This window comes from Chiloscyllium punctatum, chromosome 24 (assembly GCF_047496795.1).
Source record: "Chiloscyllium punctatum isolate Juve2018m chromosome 24, sChiPun1.3, whole genome shotgun sequence".
Taxonomy (NCBI): Eukaryota; Metazoa; Chordata; class Chondrichthyes; order Orectolobiformes; family Hemiscylliidae; genus Chiloscyllium; species Chiloscyllium punctatum.
Genome location: NC_092762.1, coordinates 69,426,170 through 69,453,168, shown reverse-complemented (window position 1 = coordinate 69,453,168; position 26,999 = coordinate 69,426,170). Strand labels below are relative to the sequence as shown.

The following is a 26,999-nucleotide window of genomic DNA, read 5'->3' as shown; positions in this document are numbered from 1 at the left end:
CCACTGCCTCTGGCAGCTCATTCCATAAACGTCCCACCCTCTGCGTGAAAAAGTTGCCCCTTAGGTCTCTTTTATATCGTTCCCCTCTCACCCTAAACTTAGGCCCTCTAGTATGTCAACACTGGCCATGTTTTGTCTGTCAATGTATCAGCCCATTATCCCAACTCTTTTGTCCTTCAACCAATTGTGTAACCAGGTCTAACCAGATCAACTACCTACCTTGCCAATGACATCCATAGATATTCCTTCTTCAGTCTTAGTCCCCTTTTCATTATCTAAATAGGTTTCTGTAGCCAGTTCTACTCTTTCCAAATCCGTGTTGTCTGTCTGACCTGAATTTAATTTTCAAACGTGGCTACCTTAATTATAGGTTCTTGCAATTGCTTGACCACAAATATCAGGCTAACTGGCCTTCATTCTCTTTGTTTTCCTGAAGCACCTTTCTGAAATAGTGTGATTTTAAAAGGTCTTAAGCTTGAGTAAAGAAAACTTTGGAGAAACACCTCTTGGAACCCTGCTTGTCACCTTTATACTGTGATTTGTATAGTTCCTTTCTCTAGGATCTTGCTATTTTTACATTTCTAATACTTCAGTTTTATCGTTTAGCCTTTTTAGTTTAATCTTTTATCTCTCTAGTTATCTGACATCTTTGACAATTGAAGCTCTTTTCCCCTTTTCCTCTGTTGCAGTTAATTCTTTTTTTAAAATCCATCTCATTATCCTATTTTTTTTCATTTAATAGGTTTGTCTGGTTCCTGGGGGCTGTCTCCATCTCGTGACAGAAATCAACATTGGTTAATGCTAGCATCTTGGCTATGTTAGGTTATTGTATTATGATTGCTATTAGCTGGTTCACTATTCAGCTGAATAGTACTGTTATAGAATCTGAAATACTTATATCAGAATACCATCCTTGTTACTTCAAGGAAGTGTTGCTGCAGCAAACTATCCCAGGCACACACTAAAATCACTCCTTTCTCACTCCTGACCTGTTAGTCCACTTAATCCAGTCAATATGAAGTTCAAGTTCCCGTTAAAACCAATCCATTTTTACCACCTGATAGTTTGATCTTTGCATTTATACAATCTGCAACTTCACAGCTGCTATCAAGAAAATGTCTTAAATTCATGTTTTAATTCTACCCATAAAATCTTCACTGCCTGCTTACCTTATTCTTTTGATGTTTGTGTTTAGTCACAATGGCTACTCCAACCATTCTACCATTTTCTGTCTTTCTTATAGACCTTTAAAGCAAGTGTGTTTTGTTGCATTTTTGAGCATTTGAAGGTGTCTCAGTAATGACTACTATGCTATATTCTTCAACTTGAATTTGCACAGTCAAGTTTTTGTAAACTATGTTCCTCCTACTCCCTTGCTCTGAGGTTTAATTTATTTGTATCCTTTTTAGATTTCTTATTGCCTGCAACATCTGAAGGATGATTTCAAATTTCTTTTGCATGTGTTTGACCTGTTATCCCACTGCTTTTATCATTGGCACATTTCCACAAATCACCTAACTTAATTTAAATCTTTGTAAGTACACCCTGCTTATCCCTTTTGCTCTGGCCAGAAGTGTGCTTTTTGACACCACAGCATGTCCAGCAGCCTTGAGGAGCAGGAGAATCAATGTTTTGGGCATAAGCCTTTGATCAGAATTGTACAAGCAGAATCCATCTCAAGAGTACAGTTTCTTTCTGGCGTCCTGTGCCACTCCTTTTTAGCCATATGTTGGTTTCTGAATCTGCTGAGATTGTAATCCAGATATTATAATTCTTTTTTTGGTTCGTTCTTATTTAGCTTCTAATTCCTTCCTCTTCTGCTTCAGATGTGTAGCTGAGAGATCTCCAGAACCCATAGTGCCAGGCAGGCAGAACAGAATTCTTGTTAATTGACACAGCTCTCTGCAGTAATTTGCTTGACAGGATTGTCTTCTGTTGCCACATGCCTTTTTACTATCCCTGTCCCCCAAACCTGAATGGCCTCCTCCATCATAGTGTTGTAATAAGTTTGTTCATCTATCCGTTGCCATCATTTTCTCAGAGGTAGAAGTCTAAAACTGACTGTAAAGTCAAATTTACATATAAATAAAGATACAATTAAATTATTTCTAAGATTAAACACTGGTTAGAAGTGGAGTAACTTTGTTGGAAATGAATAAAAATTCAATTTTTTTAAAATGTTGTGGCATATTCTTTTTTAACTTTGCTTGTAGCCTTTTGAGTTATAGGAGGTGAAACAATTCAGAATTTAAAAAAATTATGGTTTCTCCAGTTGTTGAAATTGCCAGCCACAGCCACCAGCCAGATAGCAAATCCAATAGAATCGTGCTGGCGATAGACTGAAGTTCAACACCAGTAACTCCAGTTTAGCTGAATGTGTGTATGCTTGCCATATGACTGTGTACCAGAGAGAAATTAAGCCATGGTAGAGCATAATATCAAGAGTTCTGAGTAGGCTATCGTTTGACTTCAAGATCTCCCAGCAAAAGGATATTCAAACCCTGCAAGCATGGATGAGCCTGTGAGGAAGTGAAATGTTTTCAATCAAAACAAGTCAAGCTGATGCTGCCAGTGAAAAGCCATAGTGTGACATAAAAAGCTGATAGATTCTACCATTTGAGTTACCCAACCGTTCTGAAGGATTTAAAAAACTATCTTGTGCATTCAACAAGTGGTTATCCTGTTCAGCAGCAAGGATGATAAGAATGGCTGCTATGACAACTTTGAAGAAGCTATGTTAAAGAAATTCAAGGCAGCTTAAGCAGAAAACATTCCCACCTCTGATCCAATCTTGCAGGTAAAGGGAATCACACTTGCAAACAGGCTGGGCCATGTGGTGTTTGGTTGGACTAAATCAAGATAAGGCATGTCATAGTTTTCCATGTGGTAAGTGGTGAGGGTGTGGCACTTTAGAGAAGGCAACTGTAATTCCAACTCAGTGACTTCACTTTGCATCCTGAATGCAGAAGACCCTGCATGTAGTAAAATTACCATGTGGAGGATGTTTTGTTCATTATGCTTTGATCTATGTAAGATGTGGACTATGTTTGTTCTTGCTTTAATATAGCTGTAAAGCAGCTCCTCCAGTGTTTAGGTATCATCATTTTGAGAAATGCTGGCACATTTTGGGCATGGCAGGTTACTTATCTGGTTTCTCTTAAGAATACTTTTTTTTCCAAGAATACCTGTTTCATTTAATTTCCAAATGTGATGTGTATTCACTGACTAGAATTTTCATAATCCCCTTTTTTTGAGTCTTGAGACGTATCTGTTATTCTTTAACTTTAAAGTTGTGAGCCTGGTTATTTAAATTTTTATCTGGTTCTACATTCAACAAATTCTTCACATAAATCTTCAATAAAATTGCTACTCTTCATATATGTTTAGTTATCCCTCATACGCCTGTCCCCTTTAATTTGAGAATTAATCTTGGAATTATCCTTTCCACTTCTAATAACTGATTCTTTTTCAAATAAGGAGGTAAGGACTATAGACACACTGCAGCTGTAATCTCACAAAGGCTAGATATAATTTTCTGAATTACATTGGTTGATTGATGAATAAAGGAAAGAAAGCACTTTACAAGCTAGTATAAAAATACTTTTAAAATGCTATCACTTTGTAGTTTCAGAAATAGGGCATTGGCAAATATTGACCAGGACACTGAACAGTACTGCCCTCATGATTTGTTTTTGGAAGGAGATCAGGCTAATATTCTACAACATTGGAATTATTTATTCTTGTACACATTACAGTTTTTTTTCTCGTTCAAATTGTGATCTGGGTACAGATTACACTGCCAAGTTTGGCTTGTTTCAAAGTTTATTTTTCTTACCAAATCTCTGAAAATTCATTTGCATTTCTGCCAAAAATAAATTTCGCCATAAGCCAGTGCACTTGGGTGGTGTTTTAGAACATAATTACCACAAATTTTGAAATTAAAATGTTACAATCTAATGCACTTTTATTAATATGGGTGAAGCAGGGTTTTGTCACAAAATAAACATTTTAATAATCTCTAGTTCATCACCTGAGAGTAACCTGCCTTTAAATAACTGAAAATAGCTTTGAAAGACAATACTAAGTTAATTACATTGACATATAGTTGTTCGATAGGAGAAAGTGAGGACTGCAGATGCTGGAGATCAGAGCTGAAAAATGTGTTGCTGGAAAAGCGCAGCAGATCAGGCAGCGTCAAAGGAGCAGGAGAATTGACATTTCGGGCATAAGCCCTTCTTCAGGAAGTTGTTCGGTGCTTAGGAAATTTAGAGATTGTGGCTCATAATTTGCTATCGTGGCAAAGTGATGGTGCTTACCACCAATGTCAGAGGCTATGGGGTGACCGTAGAGGTTTATAAAATCACGAGGAGCATGGAGGGTAAATAGGCAAAGTCTTTTCCCTGGGGTGGGGGAGTCCAGAACTAGAGGGCATTGGTTTAGGGTGGGAGGGGAAAGATATAAAAGAGACCTAAGGGGCAACTTTTTACACACCCAGAATGGTACATGTATGGAATGAGCTGCCAGAGGAAGTGGTGGAGGTTAGTATGATTGCAACATTTTAGGAGGCTTTTGGATTGGTATATGAATAGGAAGGGTTTGGAGGGATATGAGCCGGGTGCTGGCAGGTGGGACTAGATTGGGTTGGGATATCTGGTCAGCATGGACAAGTCGGATGGAAGGATCTGTTTCCGTGCTGTATATCTCTCTCACTCTGACGCTATGACTCTAAAGCTGTCCACAAAGATCTCAAAATCTTTTTATAGGTTCATTGCTGCAGATGTGAATTTTATCATGTTACCACCGAAAAACCCTTTAGGTCTCTAGCAATAATAATATTGAACACTGTCGCAACTAATATATTAAAGAACAAAATCCACAAACAAGCATCAACCAATAAGGTTCTCTGCTGCAAAAGAGGCATAAGTGAAATTTATTACTTTTCTTTATAATTTAACAGAAATTAAAATAGGAGGTCTGGCCATACACACAGGGTTGAGGTTGAAGTTGTATAGTAGTGTAAACATTAAGAAATACTTTTTTAAAAACAATGAATTATTTACTTTTTAATGGAATTGTGAGCTTGAGGATTGTTCCTTAAGGATCTCTCGGGAACTGAGGGATCACTCATAAGTAATTCTGACATTTTAAAAAAAGGCTGCACTTAATTTACCATTACATTTTTAGGTGACCATAATTAAAGTTAATAAATGAGTGTTGATGACAATTTGATGATTTTGAATGGAATTCTATCTGAGAGTATTCAGTCGTTCATCCTGGGGAGGAGGGCAGAATCTATGCCAGAAATTTGAAGATTTCAGTTTTAACTGCATATTGTGATAAAACTAAAAGTTACTTTTGTTACTATAGAGCAAAGACTTTGAATGTTGACAGTTTCATTGTGAGGAGTATTCTAAAAATCAGATCATTAAAAGCTTTCAAAACACGTTAATTTGTATTCTTGGGCCTCTTAAAACAAAATCCAAAAGTTTGAATCTCCTTGAGTCTGAAACAGGCACAGTTACTGGAAATTCTCAGTAATGATAAATTTGATCTCTGTGCATAACCAGTCTTATGGGCAATGTTTTTAAACTGGTGCAAGCAATTATGAAACTTGACTTATGCCAAACATAATTTGTGCTTACAATTATTCAACCTTCTGCTAATTCAGTTGATTTTGGTCGAGATATGCTAAAGAACACAATTCTACCTAACCAGAACCTCTGAACATGATTTAATATTACTGAATAACATCCATAAATTAGTTCGTTTTACAGCTTTTTCAATTTAAAAAATTAAGGGAATTTGCATATCTTTCTTAATTAACAGCAATAAGGCATTACTGATTAAGTGTTTCCCTTTTTTAACTTCATCTTATTTCTTTTGCTTGTCCTTCCATCTAGGGAAGAATTTATACACAAATGAATATGTGGCCATCAAACTGGTAAGTTTATTTTCCATGGGTACCAGGTATAATACTAATATATCTGTCTTATTGAACTTAAATTACAGTAATGCTGAATACCTCACCAAGGATTTCAGAAGTCACTGTTAATATTAGTTTGATTTTAAACAAAAAGCCTGGAGTTTGAAGGTAATTTTTAAAAATGCACACTTTTTATTCCAAATAAAGTCAAATGTTTGAGTAGAAAGAATAGAAGTTCCCTTCCTAATAGCACTGTGGATGTACCTTGTATCCCAAGGACTGCAATTCAAGAAGGGAACTCACTGTCCCGCCTCCCAGGACAATTAGGAATTGGCAACAAATGCTGTCCAAGCCAGCAATTCCCACATCACACTAACAAGTAGAGTAGAAAACTCATGTATACTGAGCCAATATTTCTAATCCTCTGATCGCTACAGATTAATAGCTTGAATTGATATTTGTATTTCCACTACAAAAAAGATATACTTTAACCACAGACTTTCTTTATCCAATTTTAAAAAAACAATTTGACTAGAAATGTTTTAAATATCCTAATATATTTCCAAATTTGGATTGAGCTGGTGAGCCACACTTCACTTTCAAATTGATGTTTTGCCATCTGAATGCCTTGTGAAAAATATACTACAACCTGAATATAATTTGTAAAGTGCATTTATATAATGCATGAAAACCTTTTGCCACTCATATTCTTCATCATTAGAAGGAAATGCAATGATCTGCCCAGCAGTAATTCAAGAACATTCTGTTATATATTCTATTGAGTAATTAATGTTTACTGTTTTTATAGAATATGATTTGTAAGTGCTTTCAAAATTCACCAGTGCTATAAATCTCTCTGTCATTAATTTTGTACGGTATATTTGACATTTTGGGAATTGTGCACCTTATTTTCTACTGAGTGTTACAATAGGAAATAGTCCCTTGCCTGTAGCCTAACAAATCTATCTATCTCCTGGTACTTATCCAATTGTCTTTGGAAATCCACAGTTGAATCTGCCCCACCATCTTTTTGGGGTAGTCTATTCCAGATCAATGGTGGTTGTTTTCACCACCTCCCCTTTTTTTGTTTTCCTTGTGATACTTTCAGCTTTTTTCAATTGCTTTAACTCTGTCGTCTGTTCCTTTCTACCTATGAGATCAGTTTCTATCTACTGTCTGAACTACACATAACATTGAATATCTCTTAAATCATTTCTTGGCCTCCCCTTCTCCAAGTAAAGCGTCTGCAGCTTATTCATGCAACTGAAGTCCCTCATCTCTGGAATTATTAGTCTAAATATTTCCTGCATCCACCCGAAAGATTTCACATTCCCAAAGAGTAAGCCATCTCAGACTGGATATTATCCAACGAGCAAGGAATAATTCGTAGTGTAGTAGTGAATGACAATAGTGTTATTCTTAAAGATAGAGAGTGAGGTCATTGATTCTGAGACTAGGGTTGTATATCTTTTAATAAAGGAAACTACAAGAGTATGAGAATTGAGTTGACTGTGATAAACTTGGAAATTTTACTGAAAAGAACGAAGGTGGATATATAATGGCAAAATTTCTACGAGCAAATGGATGAACTACAAAAATTGTTTATTCCTACCAGGCAGAAATGCAGAGATCAATAGCCAAACCATGGTTTAAGAGGGAAGTTAGTATTAAATGCAAAAAAGAGATGTAGAAATTGGTAAGAAAAACAAATCAATAGACCTGGAGATTGAGTGACTCCCATGTATAAAATTTAAAGTGCATAGGATTGGGGATAGTGTATAGAAAATTGGCTAACAGACAGGAAAGAGAATAAGTGGGTCCTTTTCTGAATGTAGACAGTGACTACCACAAAGATCTGTACCAGGACCCCAGCTATTCACAATATATGTTAGTGATTTCGATGAAAACCAGATGTAAAGTGTCACAGTTTACAAATGACGCAAATCTAGGTGGAAGTTTGAGCTATGAGAAGGTTGCAGAGATGTTGCAGTGTAATTTGGACAGACTGAGTGAGTGGTCGAATGCATGGTCGATGCAATATATTGTGGATAAATGTAAGGTTATTAACTTGGGTAGCAAAAGTAAGAAGGCAGAATATTATTTGGAAGGCTTTGAGAGTGGAGAATGTTCAAGATCTGGGTGTCCTTGTGCACTAGTTACTGAAAGCCAGCGCACAGGAGGCAAGCGGTAAAGAAGCAAACACTGTGGTCTTTATAGCAGGAGGATTCAAATACAGTAACAAGCATGTCTTGCTGCAGTTATATAGGGCGTTGGTGAGGCTGGAATAAAGTGAGCAGTTTTGGTTTTTTAAAATCTGAATAAGGATGTTCTTGCTATAAAGCAAATGCAATGAAGGTTTACTAAATTGATTCCTGGAGTGGCAGGGCTGGTGTATGAAGGTAGTGGGGGAGTCCAGAATCAGGAGTCATAGTTTAAGGATAAGGTGTAAACCTTTTAGGACTTGGATGAGGAGAAATTTTTTAACCCAGAGAGTGGTGAGCCTGAAATTCACTACCACAGAAAACTGTTGAGGCCAAACATTTGTGTTTTCAAGGAGGAAGTAGATATAACTTATCAGGCAAAGGGAACCAAAGGATATGGCGAGGCAGGGGATTAGGATACTGAGCTGGATGATGAACCATGATCTTGTTGCATGGCAGAGCTGGCTTGACGGATTAAATGGCCTACTTCTAATTTCTCTTTCATTCCTCCGTAATGCATGGTGCCCAAAATGCCTGTTCAGGCCAATTCAATGTTATGTACTGATTCATCATAACTACTTGTACTGTCTGCCTCTATTTATGAAACTCAAGATTATTGCCTTTTTAAGTATTTATCAACCTCTCAGCTTCAATGATTTGAGTATATGTGCCCCACATCTCTTTACACCTTTCTTTTCCTTATTTTTATTCCTTTATTTTCTTTCTTCCTTCCTGGTTATTCCTGCAATTTTATCTGAATCATCAGCTTCTTAAAGGCAGTTCATTGTTTGAATGTGTTTTGCCTAACAATCTTTGATTTCCATTTACCCGGAATAGATATTTTTTTCCTCAACCATCTGCAATCAACCCTTTTACAACTTAATATTTTTACCCAAGGTTATTTCTTGGCCTTTTCCACAGCTGATCTTTAAATGCCCTTGTACTAACACTTGATCTATTAGATGCACTTTATTCACCAGAAGCTGATTAGGCAATGTCTCCCTCTTTTTTTTTCAGGTTGAAAATGTATTGCCTAAGAAAATCCTCTTAATATACTTGAGAAAATCTTTTCCTTCTCCACTTTACAGCATTACTATCCCAATCTGTATTAGGATAATTGAAGTCCCTATTATAATTAGTTCTTGGAACCCTCTATAATCTTGCTGAAAATTTGCTTCAGATTTACTTATTTTACTTCATACTAGTTGGCTGTTCAAAGTTAGTTGCTCATAAATGTAATATGGACGTAATTAAAATGTAATTAAAACAAAAGATGACTTATTGAATAATTATAAATAATTACGTAAAATAATTAAACATTTCAACATAGAAATTCCTCAGCAGAGTTGTGTAGCAGTTGAGCGCAGTACAGATGTGCATGCCTTGTATTTACCTAACTTACTTTACATCTCAGCTCATTGCTAGAGAGTAAACAAAGGGAAGATGATGTCTGTTCAGCTACTGAATGCCTCCTAGTGGTCAATATGTACATTTCTATTCAATGCAGCAGTAATGTTAAAGTTTGTACACCGTTTAATAATTTGACTTAAATTTTGGTAGGAGAGGACTCTTGTTAATTAAATGTGAAGTGATTTTTTAAAATTATATCTGTACTGGATGCAAAATGGCACGTTTTTTCCAACATTGTGACCAGCTAATTGTTTTCGAAATGCAAGTCATGTTTTAGTTCGGTACTTACTCCAACTCAAAGTTTGGGAAAAGGTATTTTCCACAAGATAACATTATCGCAAAACCTGCAGCTGTACCTTTTGACCTTGTTTATCCAGGACGTGCTAGTCCAGAAATGGCAATAATCCCTAATTGTAGTTTTGGCCTCTGGAGGTCATAGGTATGCCCTGCATTCTTTAGAAGTATGAAAATATTCTGCTATCAAACCACAGATTGAATTATGCAAAGACATGGAACAACATAGAATCAAAACAATGAGTAAATACATTTACTCAGTGCAGTTGAAATATTTTTCAAACTTTTATATTGAAAATGGTTTTAGAAATAAAAAAATACTTTGTAAAGTATTGATGTAAGTGAATGATAAAACTTTTGCGGTATAACTTTTGCGGTTCTCTAGTCAAAACTATTGGTATGTTCCTTGGCTATTTCATTCCCTGGAACTGTTAAATCACTGCTGCATCCTAATGGGACATACTGCAGAATCTGCTAATTAACAAGTTCAGTTACCACTGATTATTTCCTTGTGCAAAAAGATATTGGTGCTTAACAAAAAAAAGCACTGGACCCTTATTGTCCGTTTAGTTGATTTTCCCTACTGCCATAATTTTTTTTAATTTCTGACATTTATTTGAATTTTAGAAAACTACTTTTCATTTTGATAGAAGAGGTAAAACAAAAATATGCTCTTGTTCCATCACAACTTATCATTGACCAAATTTGGCTTAATGTAAACTTTAACCAGCTAGGGAAATTCAATGTTTAGTGTGTTCACAAGCCATTCAACAAATTCTTAAAGATACAAATATTTAAATGCTTCCTAGGAACCTATAAAATCCAGGGCGCCACAACTTCATTTGGAGTACAGATTCTACAAACAACTGGGAAATGCAGGTAAGAATTGACATTATGTTTAATTTGTTTCATAATTCATGAGGTGGTTGTTTGTACATGCTACCTTTTGTATAATGGTAACCTGAAGAATCAATATCTTTAATATTTTTGCTTGAAAACAATTTGATTTCAAGCATTGCATCCAAGAGTTCTCTGGAATGAGAATTTATGGACCACAGTCCAATTCTCATCTATTGCCACTTCACATTTCCTTGTCAGCTTCAAGGCTTTTGCTTACTTGACTCCAGTTCTTCAAATGCAGTTCCTTTCCTGTAAATTTCAGACTCCTACTTGTTCATCTTTTATTTTATAGTTGCTATGACTTCTGTTCTCATTCATCTCAGTTTTGTTAATCTCTGCTGTGTTTTTACGCTAATCTTCCCCTGACAAAATGAAAATTACCTTTTCAATTTATCATGAGCATTACCATAAAATAAACCTTATTTGCTTAACCTGTTGGATCCTGTTTAACCGCTGTATTCAGATTTTTCCAAAAACTAAAATACATTTTGGGGACATCATTTTGGACTGGCATTTTTAATTTTCTTAATTTCCTTTGGATCCAATGTATAGAAAACTGTGGAGCTCCCTGTGTTGTAGGATTATAATTTTCATGAATAATTACTTACATTAATTCTTTCTCTTTTGATTTTGGTGTTTGCTTATCTGATTTTCAGCCTTATTAAAAATGCTTTAGAATATCCTGCATTAAGGATGCTATTTATATACAAGGTGTTTGGTGGTCAGGGTTTTGTGTACAAATCACATTAATTACATTGTCAGAAGCAATTCTAACAAAGGTTGTGCAGGAAGCTAAAATTGAAAGGATTGTAGAGTTTTGAGAAGAGGCAAGGCTGCAGATGCATTTGTAAACTAGAATGCAAATTTTAAACTAAAGGTGCTGCTGGACAAGGGGATGATATAGAGTGATGTAAACAGATGAGTGGTGAATTGGGTAAGGTGAAAATTAGTGTAAAGGTAGCAGAGTTTTGTATAAACCAAATAGGGCAGCAAGGACATTAGAATAGTTGAAGCTTTAGGTAACAAAGCGATGAGATCTTTAGCAGTAGATGTACTGAGGCACAGATGAGAATGAGCAATACAATCGAGATAGAAGTTGTCTGTGTTGCAAATCATCTTTGAGAGTAAATGGGGCAGAGAGGCAGTGGCGTTGTGATAATGTCACTGGAAGCAGTAATTCTGAACCCCAGGTTAATGCTCTCGGGACAAAGCTTCTAGTTAGTGGACTAGACAGTGACCAGGGATCGTAGGGATCGGGTGCTTGGCTTCCAGTCTTCACAATACTGGAATGTTGGATCAGCCATGAATTGATTGAATAGCAGAGCAAGTTTGAGGGGCCAGATTGTCTTCTCCTGTTCTTATTTCTTATGGTCTTGATACCTACAGGTTTGCAGAAGACAAAGCTGGACAGGAGGGTGAGCTATGGGAAGTGGAATGGACTTTTAAATTGGCTTTTAATCAAAATACGGCAGTGTAATCCTTTTGGAAGGTTCTCAGATTTTGAAAACTTTTTCTGCAATAGTCAAATCACTAGTTTTCAACTTTTTTGCAAATTTACCTTTTTGTTTATTTACTCAAAAAACCTCAGTCTTTCCAACACGCAGCTACATAAGTATATAATTTGTCGTAATATAGGCGAGCACACCACTTTGATTTTAGATATTCTGCCTATATTCTTAAGAGTTTTAAAGTAAGTCAGTGTCCACTAGCAGCCTGACTGCTGTATTAGCATTTTCTTGAGTGGAGAGCACCCTAATTGATCTTGGCTCTGACTGAAAGATGTTATCTTTGCCTACAGTGGATCGCACATATGTTTGCTTAGCCAAATCAAAGAAACATGAATATCAAAAGGTCTTCCAGAAGTTAAAGCTCGCTATCTTGATGTCTCTGTATTAGATACATGATTCAATATATCCTTGAAATTGTACTCCTCTTTCATTGTGTTTGTTTATTGCAGTGCAATGAAATTTTCATTTTATGAAGTGAAATTGTCATTAGTTATTTATTAACGCATACTTTACTCTTTTATTTTAAAGAGGGAATTCCTCAGGTTTATTACTTTGGCCCTTGTGGAAAGTACAATGCCATGGTACTAGAATTGCTGGGACCTAGCTTGGAGGATTTATTTGATCTTTGTGATCGAACGTTTTCCATTAAAACTGTATTAATGATAGCTATACAGTTGGTAAGTATGGTTAACCAAATATTGTTTGTTTTTGGTTTACATAAACACAAGTTAATAAATGCCAAGTGGCTGTTGCAAATTTTGCTGATATGAAATATATAAAGTATTACAACTGTAAATTAAACTTTCATCAGTGGTGTTAACCGTACTTTGATTTGCCGCTGCCCGGAGCGAGTGTCATTTCATTGCCCATCCTTAATTACCCTTGAAAGGGGGTATTGAGCACTTGTCTTGAACTGCTGTGATTCATGGTGAGATATCTTATTTAATTTTGAATTGGTTTATTGTACTCGTGTATACAAAGTACAGTGAATAGCTTTGTTTGCAAGCAATGCAGGCAGATCAGAGTAAGCAAGCACATACAGATCATCGGGTACTTAGACGGAGTGAGGAGCTGGAGCTATGCAAAGCAAGATGCATGTTAACAAGATCAACGTTATTCGAAGTTAGAAAGCCCATTCGTCAGTCTAACAGCAGGGAAGGAGCTGCTCTTGAACGTGTGTGTGTGTGTGTGTGTGTGTGTGTGTGTGTGTGTTTTCAAGCTTCTGTATCTTCTGCCTGACGGAAGAGGTCGTCGGAGAGTATTACCGGGGTGGGAGGGTCTTTTTGATGGCAGCCTTTCCGTTGCAGCGCGATGTGTACATGGAGTCTATGGATGGAAGGTTGGCTTCCAATATGGTCTGGGCTGTGCACATAACCGCCTGTAGTTTCTTACAGTCCTGGGCAGAGCAGTTGCCTTACCAAGCTGTTAAGCACGTGGATAATATGCTTTCTGTGGTGCATCTGTAAAAGTTAGTGAGGATCCTTATGGACATGCCGAATTTCCTAAGCCATCTGAAAAAGGAGGCACTGTGCCTCCTTGACTGTCGCATCTCTGTGGAAAGTCTAGGGCAGGTTGTCGGTTATCATCACTCCCAGGAACTTGGCACTCAACTCTCCGCTCCAACAATGTAGATGTGGCCTGTCTCCTCCTCCCTTTCTGAAGTCAATGATCAGTTCTTTTATTTTGCTGACATTGAGAGGGAGGTTATTATCACTGCATCATGACACCAAGCAATCTATCTCCTTCCTGTGTTCTGGCGCATCGTTGTTTGATATCTGTGCTACTACAGTGGTGTTGTCGGCAAACTTGTAGATAACATTCACTTGGAGTTTGGCTATGCAGTCATGGGTGTACAGAGAGTACAGGAAGGAGCTGAGAATGCATATTTGGGGTGTTCCATTATTGAAGTTTATAGTCTATCTTCACTGATGATTGTGGTCGATAGTCAGGAAGCTGAGGATCCAATTGCAGAGGGCGAAGCTAAGACCTAGCTAGGTCTGGAGGTTTTTAAGATCAGTCTGAAGGGAATATTGGTGTTTGAAAGCGGAGCTGTAGTCAATATGTATGTATATATCCATGTTGTCTAGATGTTCCAAGGATTGAGTGCAGGGCTAAAGAAATGGCATTCCACCTTGGACCTGTTACGTCGATAGGCAAATTGCAGGGGATTGAGACAGGCTGGGAGGCTCGAGTTGATCTCTGCCGTGGCCAGCCTCTAGAAGCACTTCATCATTATGGATCTTGGTTTCACAGTTGTGTCATTCCAATTATTTAATATTAAGTTTTCTTTCTGTAAAATAGTGTTTCAACAACTTTGACTGAAAAATATGTTACTGGTAATTTCAGAAACAAACAGTACACAAAGCCTGATCCTGATGTTCCAAAACTCTGCTGGGGAAGGTTCTGTAACCCTTAAAGAGTAAAATTAAGTTCTCTACTTAGAGAGTTCCCTCTAGAGAGTTCCCTTGTTCACCTCCAAATAACTTGCTATTTTCTGTGACTGAAAAGCTGAATTCTAAGGTCTACAATGGTGTCAACAATCTAGATTTGGGAATTTATTTTTTTTTAAATTTTTGTGGACATCACTGGCTTGACCAGCAGTGGGCAGTTAAGACCTGAAAATGTGTTGCTGGAAAAGCACAGCAGGTCAAGCCGCATCCAAGGAGCGGGAGAATAAACGTTTCGGGCATGAGCCCTTTTTCAGGAAGGGTTGATTCCTGAAGAAGGGCTCATGCCTGAAACGTCGATTCTCCTGTTCCTTGGATGCTGCCTGGCCTGACCTGCTGCGCTTTTCCAACAACACACTTTTTCAGCTCTGATCTCCAGCATCTGCAGTCCTCACTTTCTCCTGGGCAGTTAAGAGATCAACTACAATGCTGTGATTCTAGAGTCAACCAGGTGAGGACAGCAGATTTCCTTCCCAAAAGGACATTTAGTGATCCAGATTTTTTTTAACAGCAATCAGCAATGATCTTTATTAGGCTAGCTTTTTATTCCAGATCTTTATTGAATTCAAATATCACCATCCACCAAAGTGGGATTCTAACCCATGGCTCCAGAGCATTTGCCTGAGGTTCTGGATTCTTTAGTCCAGTGATATTTTTGCAATGCCTCTATCTCCCTTATAGGAGTAACTGGTATTACTCCAAATCCGTCAATTAGGTGCAACTTTTTAACTCGTTCTGAGACTAAAATTGAAGCCCTGCTGTCCACACAATCTCCCTGTTGCAAATTGTTTAAATTTGTATTTATAAAAACTGGAAAGTACAGTACTTGCTCAATTGACTTTCAGCTCTCATGTCTTTATTCAAGTTCAGCCCTTAATGATGGGAAATTTTCCTTCTTTTGGTGTAAGGACCCATTGTAAAGTGGCTTTGGACAGCTTTTAGTTCATGTCCACTCAATCATTCTAAAATACAACCAGCAATTGTCAATCTTACCAATGTCATCCGTTACTTAATGTGAACGGTGGAAAAATGTCACATTGGTGCAGGATAAGGTGCTTTTAGACTTTGGACTGAGTCAAGTTGGAGCGGAGTGGAGTGACTTGTGTCCTTCATCTAAAATGAAACGTTCAGGTATGAGGGAGAGTCTGTGTGAGTAAAACAGAAATTGAAGGATAAAAAATTTGGAGTATTGAGAAAAGCTATATGGAGAGACAAATTTTGGTTTGAATCTTAATTGCTACTTTAAAGCTGTTACAGTTTACTGTAATGATGAAATAAGTTTTGAAGTTGCTCTGCACTTTCAACTTAACACTGCAGTGTTGAAGTGACTGCCTAATCCAAGTTGTCACCTTGTCTTTTCAGATTACACGAATGGAATTTGTACACAGCAAAAGTTTGATATACAGAGATGTTAAACCAGAGAATTTCTTAGTAGGCCGACCAGGGAGCAAACGGCAACATACCATTCACATCATAGACTTTGGCCTTGCCAAAGAATACATAGATCCAGAGACCAAAAAGCACATCCCATACCGAGAGCACAAGAGCTTAACTGGGACAGCACGCTATATGAGCATAAACACGCACCTTGGCAAAGGTAATTTCTTTCTTGTGTAATAGAGAAGGAAATATTAATTTTTGACACTGCTTCCTCTATGAACTTGCTGAGAAGTGAAAACATTTATTAGCTTGAAATAGAATGACACAATTCCATAAAGGTTTAATGGCCTTCTCTGCTCATGTTGTGTTCAAGATGGTGTCAGAAGTGTAATTATCAGCATCTTTACGCTGGTAATTATGTAAAGCTTCCTGAAAAATGTCACATCACTTTAAAGTAGTCCAGCCATTTGTTTAAGAATTTGTCAACTTTGTTAACTTTGCCAAGGTGAATTTGCTTATTTGACTTTTTTTTTTCATAGAACAAAGTCGAAGGGATGACCTTGAAGCATTAGGACACATGTTTATGTACTTCCTGCGTGGTAGTTTACCTTGGCAAGGTCTGAAGGTGAGTGAAATTCAAGTCTGACAGATTTAATCCGACCATGGAAGTAAATGATCAATATAAACCTCATTAATCAGGACTGTGAAAATGTTGCATTTATGTAATCAATTTCTCTTTCACATCCATTTCAAACATATAATTTATCATGTTAATCATTCTGCGGCATAACATCGCTAAAGAAATTGAGCAGATTAAACTCAACAAGCTAGCAAATTTATCTTAATTTCCATGGAAGAGAAATTAAATATTGCATTATTAACATTAATTATCATTTTGGTTAACCCATTTCTAAGTGGCAGTGTTTATTTGTGCCACAACATGAGGGGAGCTCTTTCTATGCCTAAACAGAAGCATTATCAGTTAACGGTCTCATGCACATGCAAGAATATTCCCCTTCGATTGGGCAGGACTATCCATGTTTATAAATTGATTTTTTTTCCCTTTCAGCTCCCAGTGCTCTATACTAGTACAGCTAAAATGATGGGCAGGTGAAGTACTTTCAGAAGTGCTGTTCCTGAATTACTCACTAAGTAGAACACTGGACTGAATTATTTTGTATTTTCCTTCTTACAGACAATGTGGTTAATTTCCATTTAGTATTAACCAGCAATAGACTGAAATCCAGAATTCTAGATTGTGACTGCTTGCGGGGGATTCTAAGTGTGAGACTCGATTTACCATCAGACATTCTTAATGTGGCAGTTGCATTTTGAGAACTGTTCCTCCCAGTAGTTTGCTATTTTAAATGTGATTTAGACTGAGTTTGAACTTTGAGACCCAGAATTAAATAAAGCAGTTCTTCCTGTAAAGCGGAAACCCATAGATTTTCACCTTTTTTCGACCATCTCTGCACCCGTCTCTTGTGTTTCAAGAAGCCATTTTTTAATGCTGAAAGATGGAAAATGAGGGAATGAGTTTTCAAATCCTGTAATCTGATTTGCAGTTAGAGCTGTGATTACATGATTCAGCACATACAGGTTGCTCGTGATACTTTGTTTTAATAGGACTCTGAACAGGCCACTCAATAGAAATGAAAATCAAAGTAATTAGTTTTAAATTTGGTGGCCATTTTTATATAAACATCATTAGTTCAGTTCATTTTTCACATGCAAAAGACAGTGTGGACTGACATCATACTTGCCTTCTGTTAGCATGCTATGTTCATGAAGGTTTCATGCCTCTGAGGGGCAGTACAGTGGCTCAGTGGTTAGCACTGCTGCCTCACAGTGCCAGGGACCCAGGTTTGATTCCAGCCTCAGGCGACTGTTTGTGTGAAGTTTGCACTTTCTCCCTCTGTTTGTGTGGGTTTCCTCGGGGTGCTCCAGTTTCCTCCCACAATCCAAAGATGTTCAGTCAAGTGAATTGGCCGTGCTAAATTGCCCATAGTGTTCGGTGCATTAGTCAGTGGGTGGGTTACTCTTCGGAGGGTAGCTGTGGATCTGTTGGGCCAAAGGACCTGTTTTCACACTGTAGGGAATCTAATCAAATCTAATATCCTACCTAGGTGATATAGAACTTCTAATTAAATTCAATATCTAAGCCTCTACATGTTCTCTGGTTTAATTAGTCTTCGCCTCTAGATTACTCCTCCATTAATATGACTACTACACTATTTGGTTGGGCAGTTGCACATGTCATTTGCACAACATAAATCCAAGACCTTTATTCAAAGTAGGAGATCAACCAACTCCAAAGTTCAATGGAACCACTTCATTCGGTCTTCTGCTATCAACCTCTCGTGAATTGCTATTAACCAGAGCAGCCATTGCACGTGTACAAGTGACATGTAATAAAGACTTTTCTAAGTTTTTTCTTTTTCCTCTACAAGATAAAAGTCAAGAGTATGAAGATATACTCCACCGAAAGGATTTGAGCTGTAGAATAAGGCTGAATAAGCTGTGGCTCTTTTCCCTGGAGCATCAGATGATAAGAGGTGATCTTTAGAGGTTTATAAAATCATGAGGGGCATGGAGAGGGTAAATAGACAAGTGTGGTGCTGGAAAAGTACAGCAAGGCAAGCAGCATCCGAGGAGCAGGAGAGTTGATGTTTCAGATGTAAGCCCTTCATCAGGAATCTGGCTTCTGCCCGAAATGCTGACTCTCCTGCTGCTCAGATACTGCCTGACCTGCTGTGCTTTTCCACTGCCACATTTTTGGAATCATTCTCCAGCATCTACAGTCCTCACTTTCTCCTGAATAGACAAGGCTTTTTTCCTGCATTGGGGGAGTCCAGAACTAGAGGGCATAGGTTTAGGGTGAGAGGGAAAAAATCTTAAAGGGACTGCAAGCAACTTTTTCATGCAAAGGCTGGTGCATAAATAGAATGAGCTGTCAGAGGAAGTGGTGGAGACTGGTACTGTTACAACATTTAAAAAGTATCTGGATGGGTACTTGAAAAGGAAAGGTTTAGAAAGGTATGGGCCAAGTGCTGACAAATGGAACAAGATTAATTTCAGATATCTGGTCGGCTTGGACCGAAGAATCTGTTACCGTGCTGTATATCTCTGTGACTCTATGATAAATGCTGGAGGTCACAATGGGTCAGATAGTATCCATAGAGAGACAGCAAGCTAACATTTTGAGCTGAAGTGAAGTGTGGAGGAGACAGCATTTACGCCATAGTTTGGCGGCGGCAGGGGTAGTGGGTGTTGGTTGCTGGTGGAGAAAAGATTTTGATAGTTCCAATTAAGTGATCGGAATGTGAGAATTGCAGAACAATGACTCGTCTCCTGCCAGATTTGAAAGGACAGGCAGTCCCACTGGGAATGGATGGGGTGGGAGGTTGGAGGTTAGAGGATATTATAACAGAATGTAACCATCTAAAAGAAAGGGAAGAAGTGGAGGTTGGTTCACAATTTGAAGGTATTGAGCTCAGTATAAAGTCCCAAAGGCTGTAAATTACCTAGTCTGAAAATGAGATGTTACTCCAGTCCGTACTGGAGCACTGCAGAGTACCAAGAACAGACACGTGGGCATGCAAGCAAGATGCTGTGTTAAAATGACCGGCTGTGGGATGGTTGGGGTCATCCTTGTGCACAGATGGGAGATGTTCTAAAAAGTGGTCACCTAGTTTGCATAAGCCACATTGAGTGCAGCAAATAGAATGCACACCTTTTTGAAGTGATTCAGGTAAAATGCCACTTTGCATGTAAAGACTATTCAGGCTCTTGGATGGTGAACAAGGAGGTGGTGAAGTGGCAGGTTTTGTACTTTCTGCATTTTAGATAGGAAGTTGCTGTGGGGAGGGGGGGGGGGAAGTGGTGTTGATTGTGGAATGAATTAGGGTGTCCTGGAAGGGACGGTCCCTGCAGAATGCAGGCAGGCGAGTGAGGGGGAGGATAAGTTTAGTGATGGCGTTCTGCTGGAGTTGTGTGAAATGGCGGAAAATGTGGAGGCTGGTGGGATGAGAAATGAGGACAAGGGGAACCCGATCACTCTGAGTGATGGGAAGGGCCAAGGGCAGAAGAATGGGTGATAGGTGGGATGCGGTTGAGGGTCCTGTCAACCACAGTGGGTAGGAAGCCAAGGTCATGGAAGAAGCAAGCTGTTTTGGAAGGTGGCATCATCCAGGCAGATGTGACATAGGCAAAGGAGCTGAGAGAATGGGATTTGAGTCTTTGCAGGACATGGGGTGTGACCAGCTGTAGTGAAGGTAGCCATGGGAGTCAGTAACTTTCAAGATACTGGTGGGAGAATGAAACAGCACTGAAAATGTTGATGTACTGAACAGAGTTGTGGGAGGAGACCATTGTAAGACTGGAACAGGGATTGTTTCACCTACCCTGTAAAGAGACAGGCATAACTGGGACTCATGCAGGTGCCCATAGTCATTCAGGAATGATGAAGGGCTTTTGCCCGAAATGTCGATTTTCCTGCTCCTCAGATGCTGCCTGACGTGCTGTGCTTTTCCAGCACCACTCTGATCTAAACTCTGGTTTCCAGCATCTGCAGTCCTCACTTTTGCCTAGTCCACCTGTATACTCCAGCTGCAATACCAAAATCTAAAATCAGCAGTGTCCAGGAGAAAGCATCCTATTTGCATATAGTATCCACCCCTTTACTGCAGGTATGTTATGGCTGCAGGAAGTATTATAGTAATTCACCAAACTGTCTAGCTCTTTGATCACTATCATGGGGAATAAAAGCAGATGAGCAATGTCATGGCAATGCCGTTGTTTCCAAATTGTATCCAGTCCTGTCTTTGGCATACTTGGATCCTCATTGTTACTGGGCGGATTTCCTGGAATTCTCTACTGTCACCAATGTTAGACTTGCAGAACTGTAAAAAGAGGATATATCATCACTTTTTTGAGGCAAACAGGAAATTCATTCAATTCAAGTATTTTTCAGAAGTCTACTTTTCACCTGCCAGAAAGGTGAGGTCATTAGTTTTGTTGAGGGGAAAATCACCAGCCTTGGAGTCAGAGTCTGAGCAACAGCAACAGAGTTTATTGTACAAGGAAATAGCAGAGCTCTGGGCAGAGAAAGCTACCAACAGCACAGTGGTCAGCTGCGAGTCTTCTCTCAATCCGGAGCACATGTCAAGATACTTTTTATACATTTTGTGATAAAATAGATCAGTGATGCAGTTAGTGTCTCTGTAACATGGATTGTTTATTGCGAACATTGCAAAATTGTTAATAGTTTCGGTGGGGTTGTTGTCCGTTTCAGTGCTGGCATTCAGTTTCGATGTCTGCGCGGAAGTCCATTACTATAGTAATGGGTGTTAGTCGCTCTTCCTGAAAGGGACGCTTACTGCAGCCCTGCTATGATCATTTTGTACTGAGTCTGTATCGAGCAGTTAGCATTTCTATCAAAGGTGTTGGCTGGACCCAAACATTTTGTTGGGCAGTATATGCTACTCACATGTATTCTCTTCCCCCACCTGCCTTTGCCTTCACAACCTAGTTGATTAGTTTTTGTGCTGGCATTCTGGGAGCCCCAGACAGTGTCTGTGTTTGTTTGCTCTGCTGTCTCTCTCCATTTTTTTTAGATTAGATTACTTAGTGTGAAAACAGGCCCTTCAGCCCAACAAGTCCACACTGACCTGCCGAAGCACAACCCACCCAGACCCATTCCCCTACATTTATCCCTTCACCTAACACTACGGCAATTTAGCATGGCCAATTCACCTGACCTGCACATCTTTGGACTGTGGGAGGAAACCAGAGCACCCAGAGGAAACCCACGCAGACACTGGGAGAATGTGCGAACTCCACACAGTCAGTCGCCTGAGGCAGGAATTGAATCTGGGTCTCTGGCACTGTGAGGCTTTGTGGTCCGGCAGCATCTTGTGTCAAGTAGCCAACTGATGGCTCAGCAGTCATCTTTGTGTCCGTGTGCTTAGTGTCATCCTGGCTTGTGCCATCTCCCTAATCCTAAATTTAAAATCTGCCGTGCCATCTGCACTCTGCCTAACTTATTTAGTTAAGTTTCTAAGGTGTTGTGGATATACTTCCTGTTCTGCAGTTCATTCAATTCCTTTCCATATTATCTTGAACTGAGTTACATTATTGCTTGATTTTCTCTTTATACTGAATTACTTTAGTATGTTTCGTTCTTTTAGAAGTGTTGGCAACAAAGTAAATTAAAGTATTATAAACACCATTCCATTGGATGCAAGCTTCCAGTAACTTTCGTAATAGATACCTAGTTTTGCTTTTGACTTTTTCAAAATTCAATGTATATGATACATTTACGATTTATAAACTCTTTATTTCAGTGATGTTCAGGTAAAATATGTTTGTTTCATCGTGCATATTCATTCTCAATACATGTTGCAGTTAAATAAATCTTACTGTTACCAAAAACTGACCATTTGTGTCCTAATAATCACCTTTCAGATCTGAACCTGTTGTATATGTGTGCATGATTGAGTAGCTGCTAGTCATTATTTTATATTGAGAAGGTGGGACTTGTTCACAATGTTTGGCTGTGGGTGTAAATGTATTTGTTTCACAGGATAGTGATCAAATTAAACAAACTGAAGAGCATTGTGTAAGCTCCTGTTTGCAGACATTGCTGTAATTAATTTCCAATCTTATATATGAAATAGCAGATAAAGGTATCTATGACACTTCAAAATTACCATCTATGTACCTATCCAGCATCTATTAAAAATCTTCTATAGATTTCACATTGTCTTCACACTTCAGTCATTACAATTTAGGTGGCAGACTTTTTAGTCCAAGTCACAGCTTATATTAATATCTCAGAAATCTTGTATCGTGCAACTTATTTGCAGAACGTTGTTTTAAAGGTCAAACTGTATCTAATTTTACCTATGATTGTCTTCTGTCTGTTATAGGCTGATACTTTAAAAGAGAGGTATCAGAAAATAGGTGACACCAAACGAGCAACGCCAATCGAAGTCTTATGTGACAATTTCCCAGGTTTGAATCCTTCTTTATTAGACCATCCTCTACAAAGAATGAAAGGTTTTCATTAACATGGCACCTTATTATCTCTGAAACATTTTGCCACGAGGAAACTGAATTATCTGAAGGACGTGGGTGGGGGGAGTATTTTGTTCGGTTAATCGAATGCTGGATAACATTGCGATCTTGCCAGATAATTGAGGGTCCTCTGTATTCTGAAGTGCTGTTGCTGTAGCTATATAGGAAACACATCAGCTATTTTATGTACAATAAAGTTAACAAATACCCTGACGATTAAGATCAGCTCACTTATGTTGTTGTTGAGAGAGAGCGGAATGTTTCCCATGACATCTGGAGATGTTTCACGTTCTTCAGGTAGAGGTCATGGCATCTTTAACATCCACCTAAATGCTGCACTGAGCAGATGGTTCTTTGCTGTAATAGCTCATTCAAAGGCCAGCACTTCTGACAATGCACAATGTCTTATGAGTTTCATAAGAACATGGTTAGGTCATTTAGCCCCTTGGGCCTTTGCAACCATTCATTTAGCTTATTTTTACCTGTCTTGGATCCATATTGACAACACTTTCCTAATCTATGACTTCTATAGCCTATCAACTAGAAGGACGAGAAAGTAAATGCATGGGAGTTATAACACCTGAAAGTACCCCTCCAAGCCACTCGCTGTTCCATCTTGAAGCTATATATCACTGTTCCATCACTGACTGGCCAAAATCCTGGAACTCTTTCTAGCTCCTTACCTCCTCACCATCCCTCTGGAGGGAGCTTCTTCTCCCTCTGCCATAATCCCAGCTGTTAGCAGCATGCTTCTCCACTCTTGAAGCCACTTTCTGAAATTGCACTGCCTTCTGGAATCTCCTTTAGCCAAATTACTCCTTATCATCCCCTAAACCCCAACTATCCTTTACCCTCTGCCTCTTTGTCCTACCCCCTCTCAAAATACCCCTATTACAGATTCCTCTTCAAATGCCCTCCCTGGAGCCTCCCATGGTTTTTACAGCTTTCCCAACCCCTACCAGCGATCATGAATCGTACAAAAGCACCCCTGACAACTACCACTTCCCAAATGCTCAGTGCTCCTCCAGTCACACACTGTTTCCCTGTATTCTCTAGCCTTTCAAAGAATGAGAGCTGATCTATTTGAAACTTGAAAGATTCTTCTAGTGTGACAGGGTGAAGAGTTCCCCTTGTTGGTGAGTCCAGAACCCAAAAAAAAGTCTCAGAATAAGGGGCAGGTCATTTTTAGACTGTGATAAGGTTTAATTTCTTCACCTGAGTTGAGTATTTGGGAAAACTGTATCCCAGAGGACTATGGAAGCTCAATCACTTGAGCAGGTTCGTGACTGTGTTTGCTAGGTTTCTGAAGACCCGTATTCCTTAAAATTCATGACTGGCTAAGTGGCATTGAGATGATCTGGAAGGGTGAACATGCCTATTCCTGGTGTATATTCCCAAATGTGAGAGCCAGGCTGTTTGGCACTGATTCCATTTAGAGGGGTGACTTTTTTCTCGTCACCTTGTGATTGAGTTTCCCCTGGATAACTTGGGGATTTGGGTTGAGATGAATATCTACTGATCTTAGTTTGGACACTTAATTGACCTAATCTCTATGGTTATTTTGGGTGCGGGTGTAGCAGGGTGTATTGCTTTTTGACATTGCTCTTCAATGCACCTAACTCTTTCGTTATGTATTTGTATCTTGTATCCCTCTCCACAGTTCCCAGCTGTGTCCAATTTAGGAAATATTTATTGGTTCCAAAATGGACAACCTCAGTTTACCAATGTTGTCTTTGATCACTAGATTTGTTTGATCAGTTAATCTATCAGTGACCCTTTGATATCTTAGCCATCCACAAATTTTGTCACCAAACTTTCATGAGAAATTTAGATACGTGAATATTCCTTGCTCTAATCTTTTAATGAAATTTGAAGCTTTTGACGAGATCTCTAGGGAGCACCACTATTACGTTCTGTACTTCCTGTCTCCTAAGCAATTCCCTACCCATATCATGTGATGCTTCTCATACCATACGCACACAAAGTATCAGATGTGAAGCATTTTTGAATACCTTCTGGAAGTCCATATAGGTGTTATTATAGGAACTGTAGTACACGTTCAAAAACTTCAGCTAGATTACTTGTTGCTTCCTTTTATAAATTCATGTTAGCTCTTAGTCATATTTGTCCAAGTGTTTGTTTAGTTTGAGCATTCAGTCTCTGGAATGGGGCTTGGGCTCACAAATTCTATACTTTTTAAAAATGAATGTAATTTTGGTCCATACCTTTCCCCACAAATTTTAATTCTCAATGACTTTAAACGATATACTTAAAATGTAACAGGACAGATAAAAAATTACTTTTCAGAATGTGAAGATAAATAAATGACTTTAAGACATGAGTTACATGATATTCAGGATTATAACATGCATTCCGTAGGGACCAGTGCTGCATATTATATATCTATATCTATCTATCTGCTTCACTATTTGATTGCTAAAATAGACGTCTAAGGACTCAATAGAAAACAGCTCCGATGCATCCAGTTAAAATTATCTGATTTCTACTTCACCCTCAATTGTTCTTTCTCTTTAGGTGTGTTTATGAATATAACTAGGTGTAATACTCATTCTAAATTTTAATTTCTTTTGTAGAAGAAATGGCAACATACCTCCGCTATGTACGAAGACTTGATTTTTTTGAAAAACCAGACTATGAATATCTGCGAAAACTCTTCACTGATTTGTTTGATAAAAATGGTTTTGTGTTTGATTATGAATATGACTGGGTTGGAAAACCACTAGTAAGTATTTTATAAGTTTTGACAGATATTTTAAAATTAATCAAGTTCTCTTGGTCTCAGCCCCTGAAATCTGCAAGAAAATACAGTCACCTAATAAGTTTCAGAATCTCAATTTCAATCCATGTCTGATTTTAACTTTTGCTGCCAGTGTCTCTCAGCTGGTTGGTTGGAGAGCATGTGAGACGAGCAGGACAACAGGTTCTCAACTATAACTGCACATATTTTCAACCTATATAAAGGTAAAACCACAACAATCATCATTGTATCTTTTTTTTCATTTGAGAACAGAAAAGTTGCCTGTGAATTCTCATTTTTGATCATTATCTCACAATTAATTGTTCCTACCAAATATCAAAATTTAAGTTCAGGTGATGCCCTTTGTAATTGAATAATCTAGCATTTGCCACCTGATAGAGTCCTACACCACAGAGACAGGCTCTTTGGCCCAAGCCGACCAAATTGTCAGTCCACGCTAACCCCATTTTCCTGCACTTGGCCCATATTCTCTAATCTTTTCTTATCCATGTATTTGTCCAAATGCCTTTTAAATGTTGTTAATGTACCACCTCAACCTTTCACTGGCAGCTCATTTCATATGCATACCACCCTCTGTAAAAAGAAATGCCCCTCAGCTTCTTTTATTCTTTCCCCTCTAACCTTAAACTGATGCCATCTAATCCTCTACTTTCTAGCCATCAGAAAAAGACTGAGTGCATTCACCTATCCACGTATCTCATGATCCTACACACCTCTGAGCTTCCCCCCCCTCACCAACGTCCTATATGACTGCAACATAACTTCCCAACTTGTATGCTCAATGCCCTGACTGAAGGCCAGTGTGTCAAAAGCCACCTTCACAACCCTGTCTACCAGTGACTCCACTTTCAGAGAACTTTGAACCTGAGCTCCAAGATCCCTCTGTTCCATTACACTCCTTGATGCCTTACCATTCACCATGAAACTGCTACCTTTATTTGATTGTTCAAAATGTAAGGCCTCACACTTATCTGTATTAAACTCCATTTGCCATTTCTCAGCCCACTTTCCCAGCTCATCAACGTCCTGCTGGAATTTCTGACGACCTTCCTCACTGTCCATGAAACCACCTATTGTAGT

At 38.6% G+C, this 26,999-nt stretch overlaps 1 protein-coding gene across 4 annotated transcripts in view; it reads left to right on the top strand.

Annotated features, from left to right (window-relative positions):
- LOC140494674 (casein kinase I) overlaps positions 1-26,999 on the top strand; it is a 115,079-nt gene that overhangs the window by 60,283 nt on the left and 27,797 nt on the right. For 2 of the 4 annotated variants that reach the window (XM_072594124.1, XM_072594126.1), the window contains exons 3-9: positions 5,901-5,941; positions 10,638-10,707; positions 12,765-12,913; positions 16,046-16,280; positions 16,603-16,688; positions 22,993-23,077; positions 25,738-25,883. In XM_072594124.1, the coding sequence (XP_072450225.1) occupies positions 5,901-5,941; positions 10,638-10,707; positions 12,765-12,913; positions 16,046-16,280; positions 16,603-16,688; positions 22,993-23,077; positions 25,738-25,883 (812 nt within the window). Of the gene's footprint in view, positions 1-5,900; positions 5,942-10,637; positions 10,708-12,764; positions 12,914-16,045; positions 16,281-16,602; positions 16,689-22,992; positions 23,078-25,734; positions 25,884-26,999 lie in introns of all 4 variants that reach the window. The other 2 variants (XM_072594123.1, XM_072594125.1) reach the window with 1 other exon arrangement.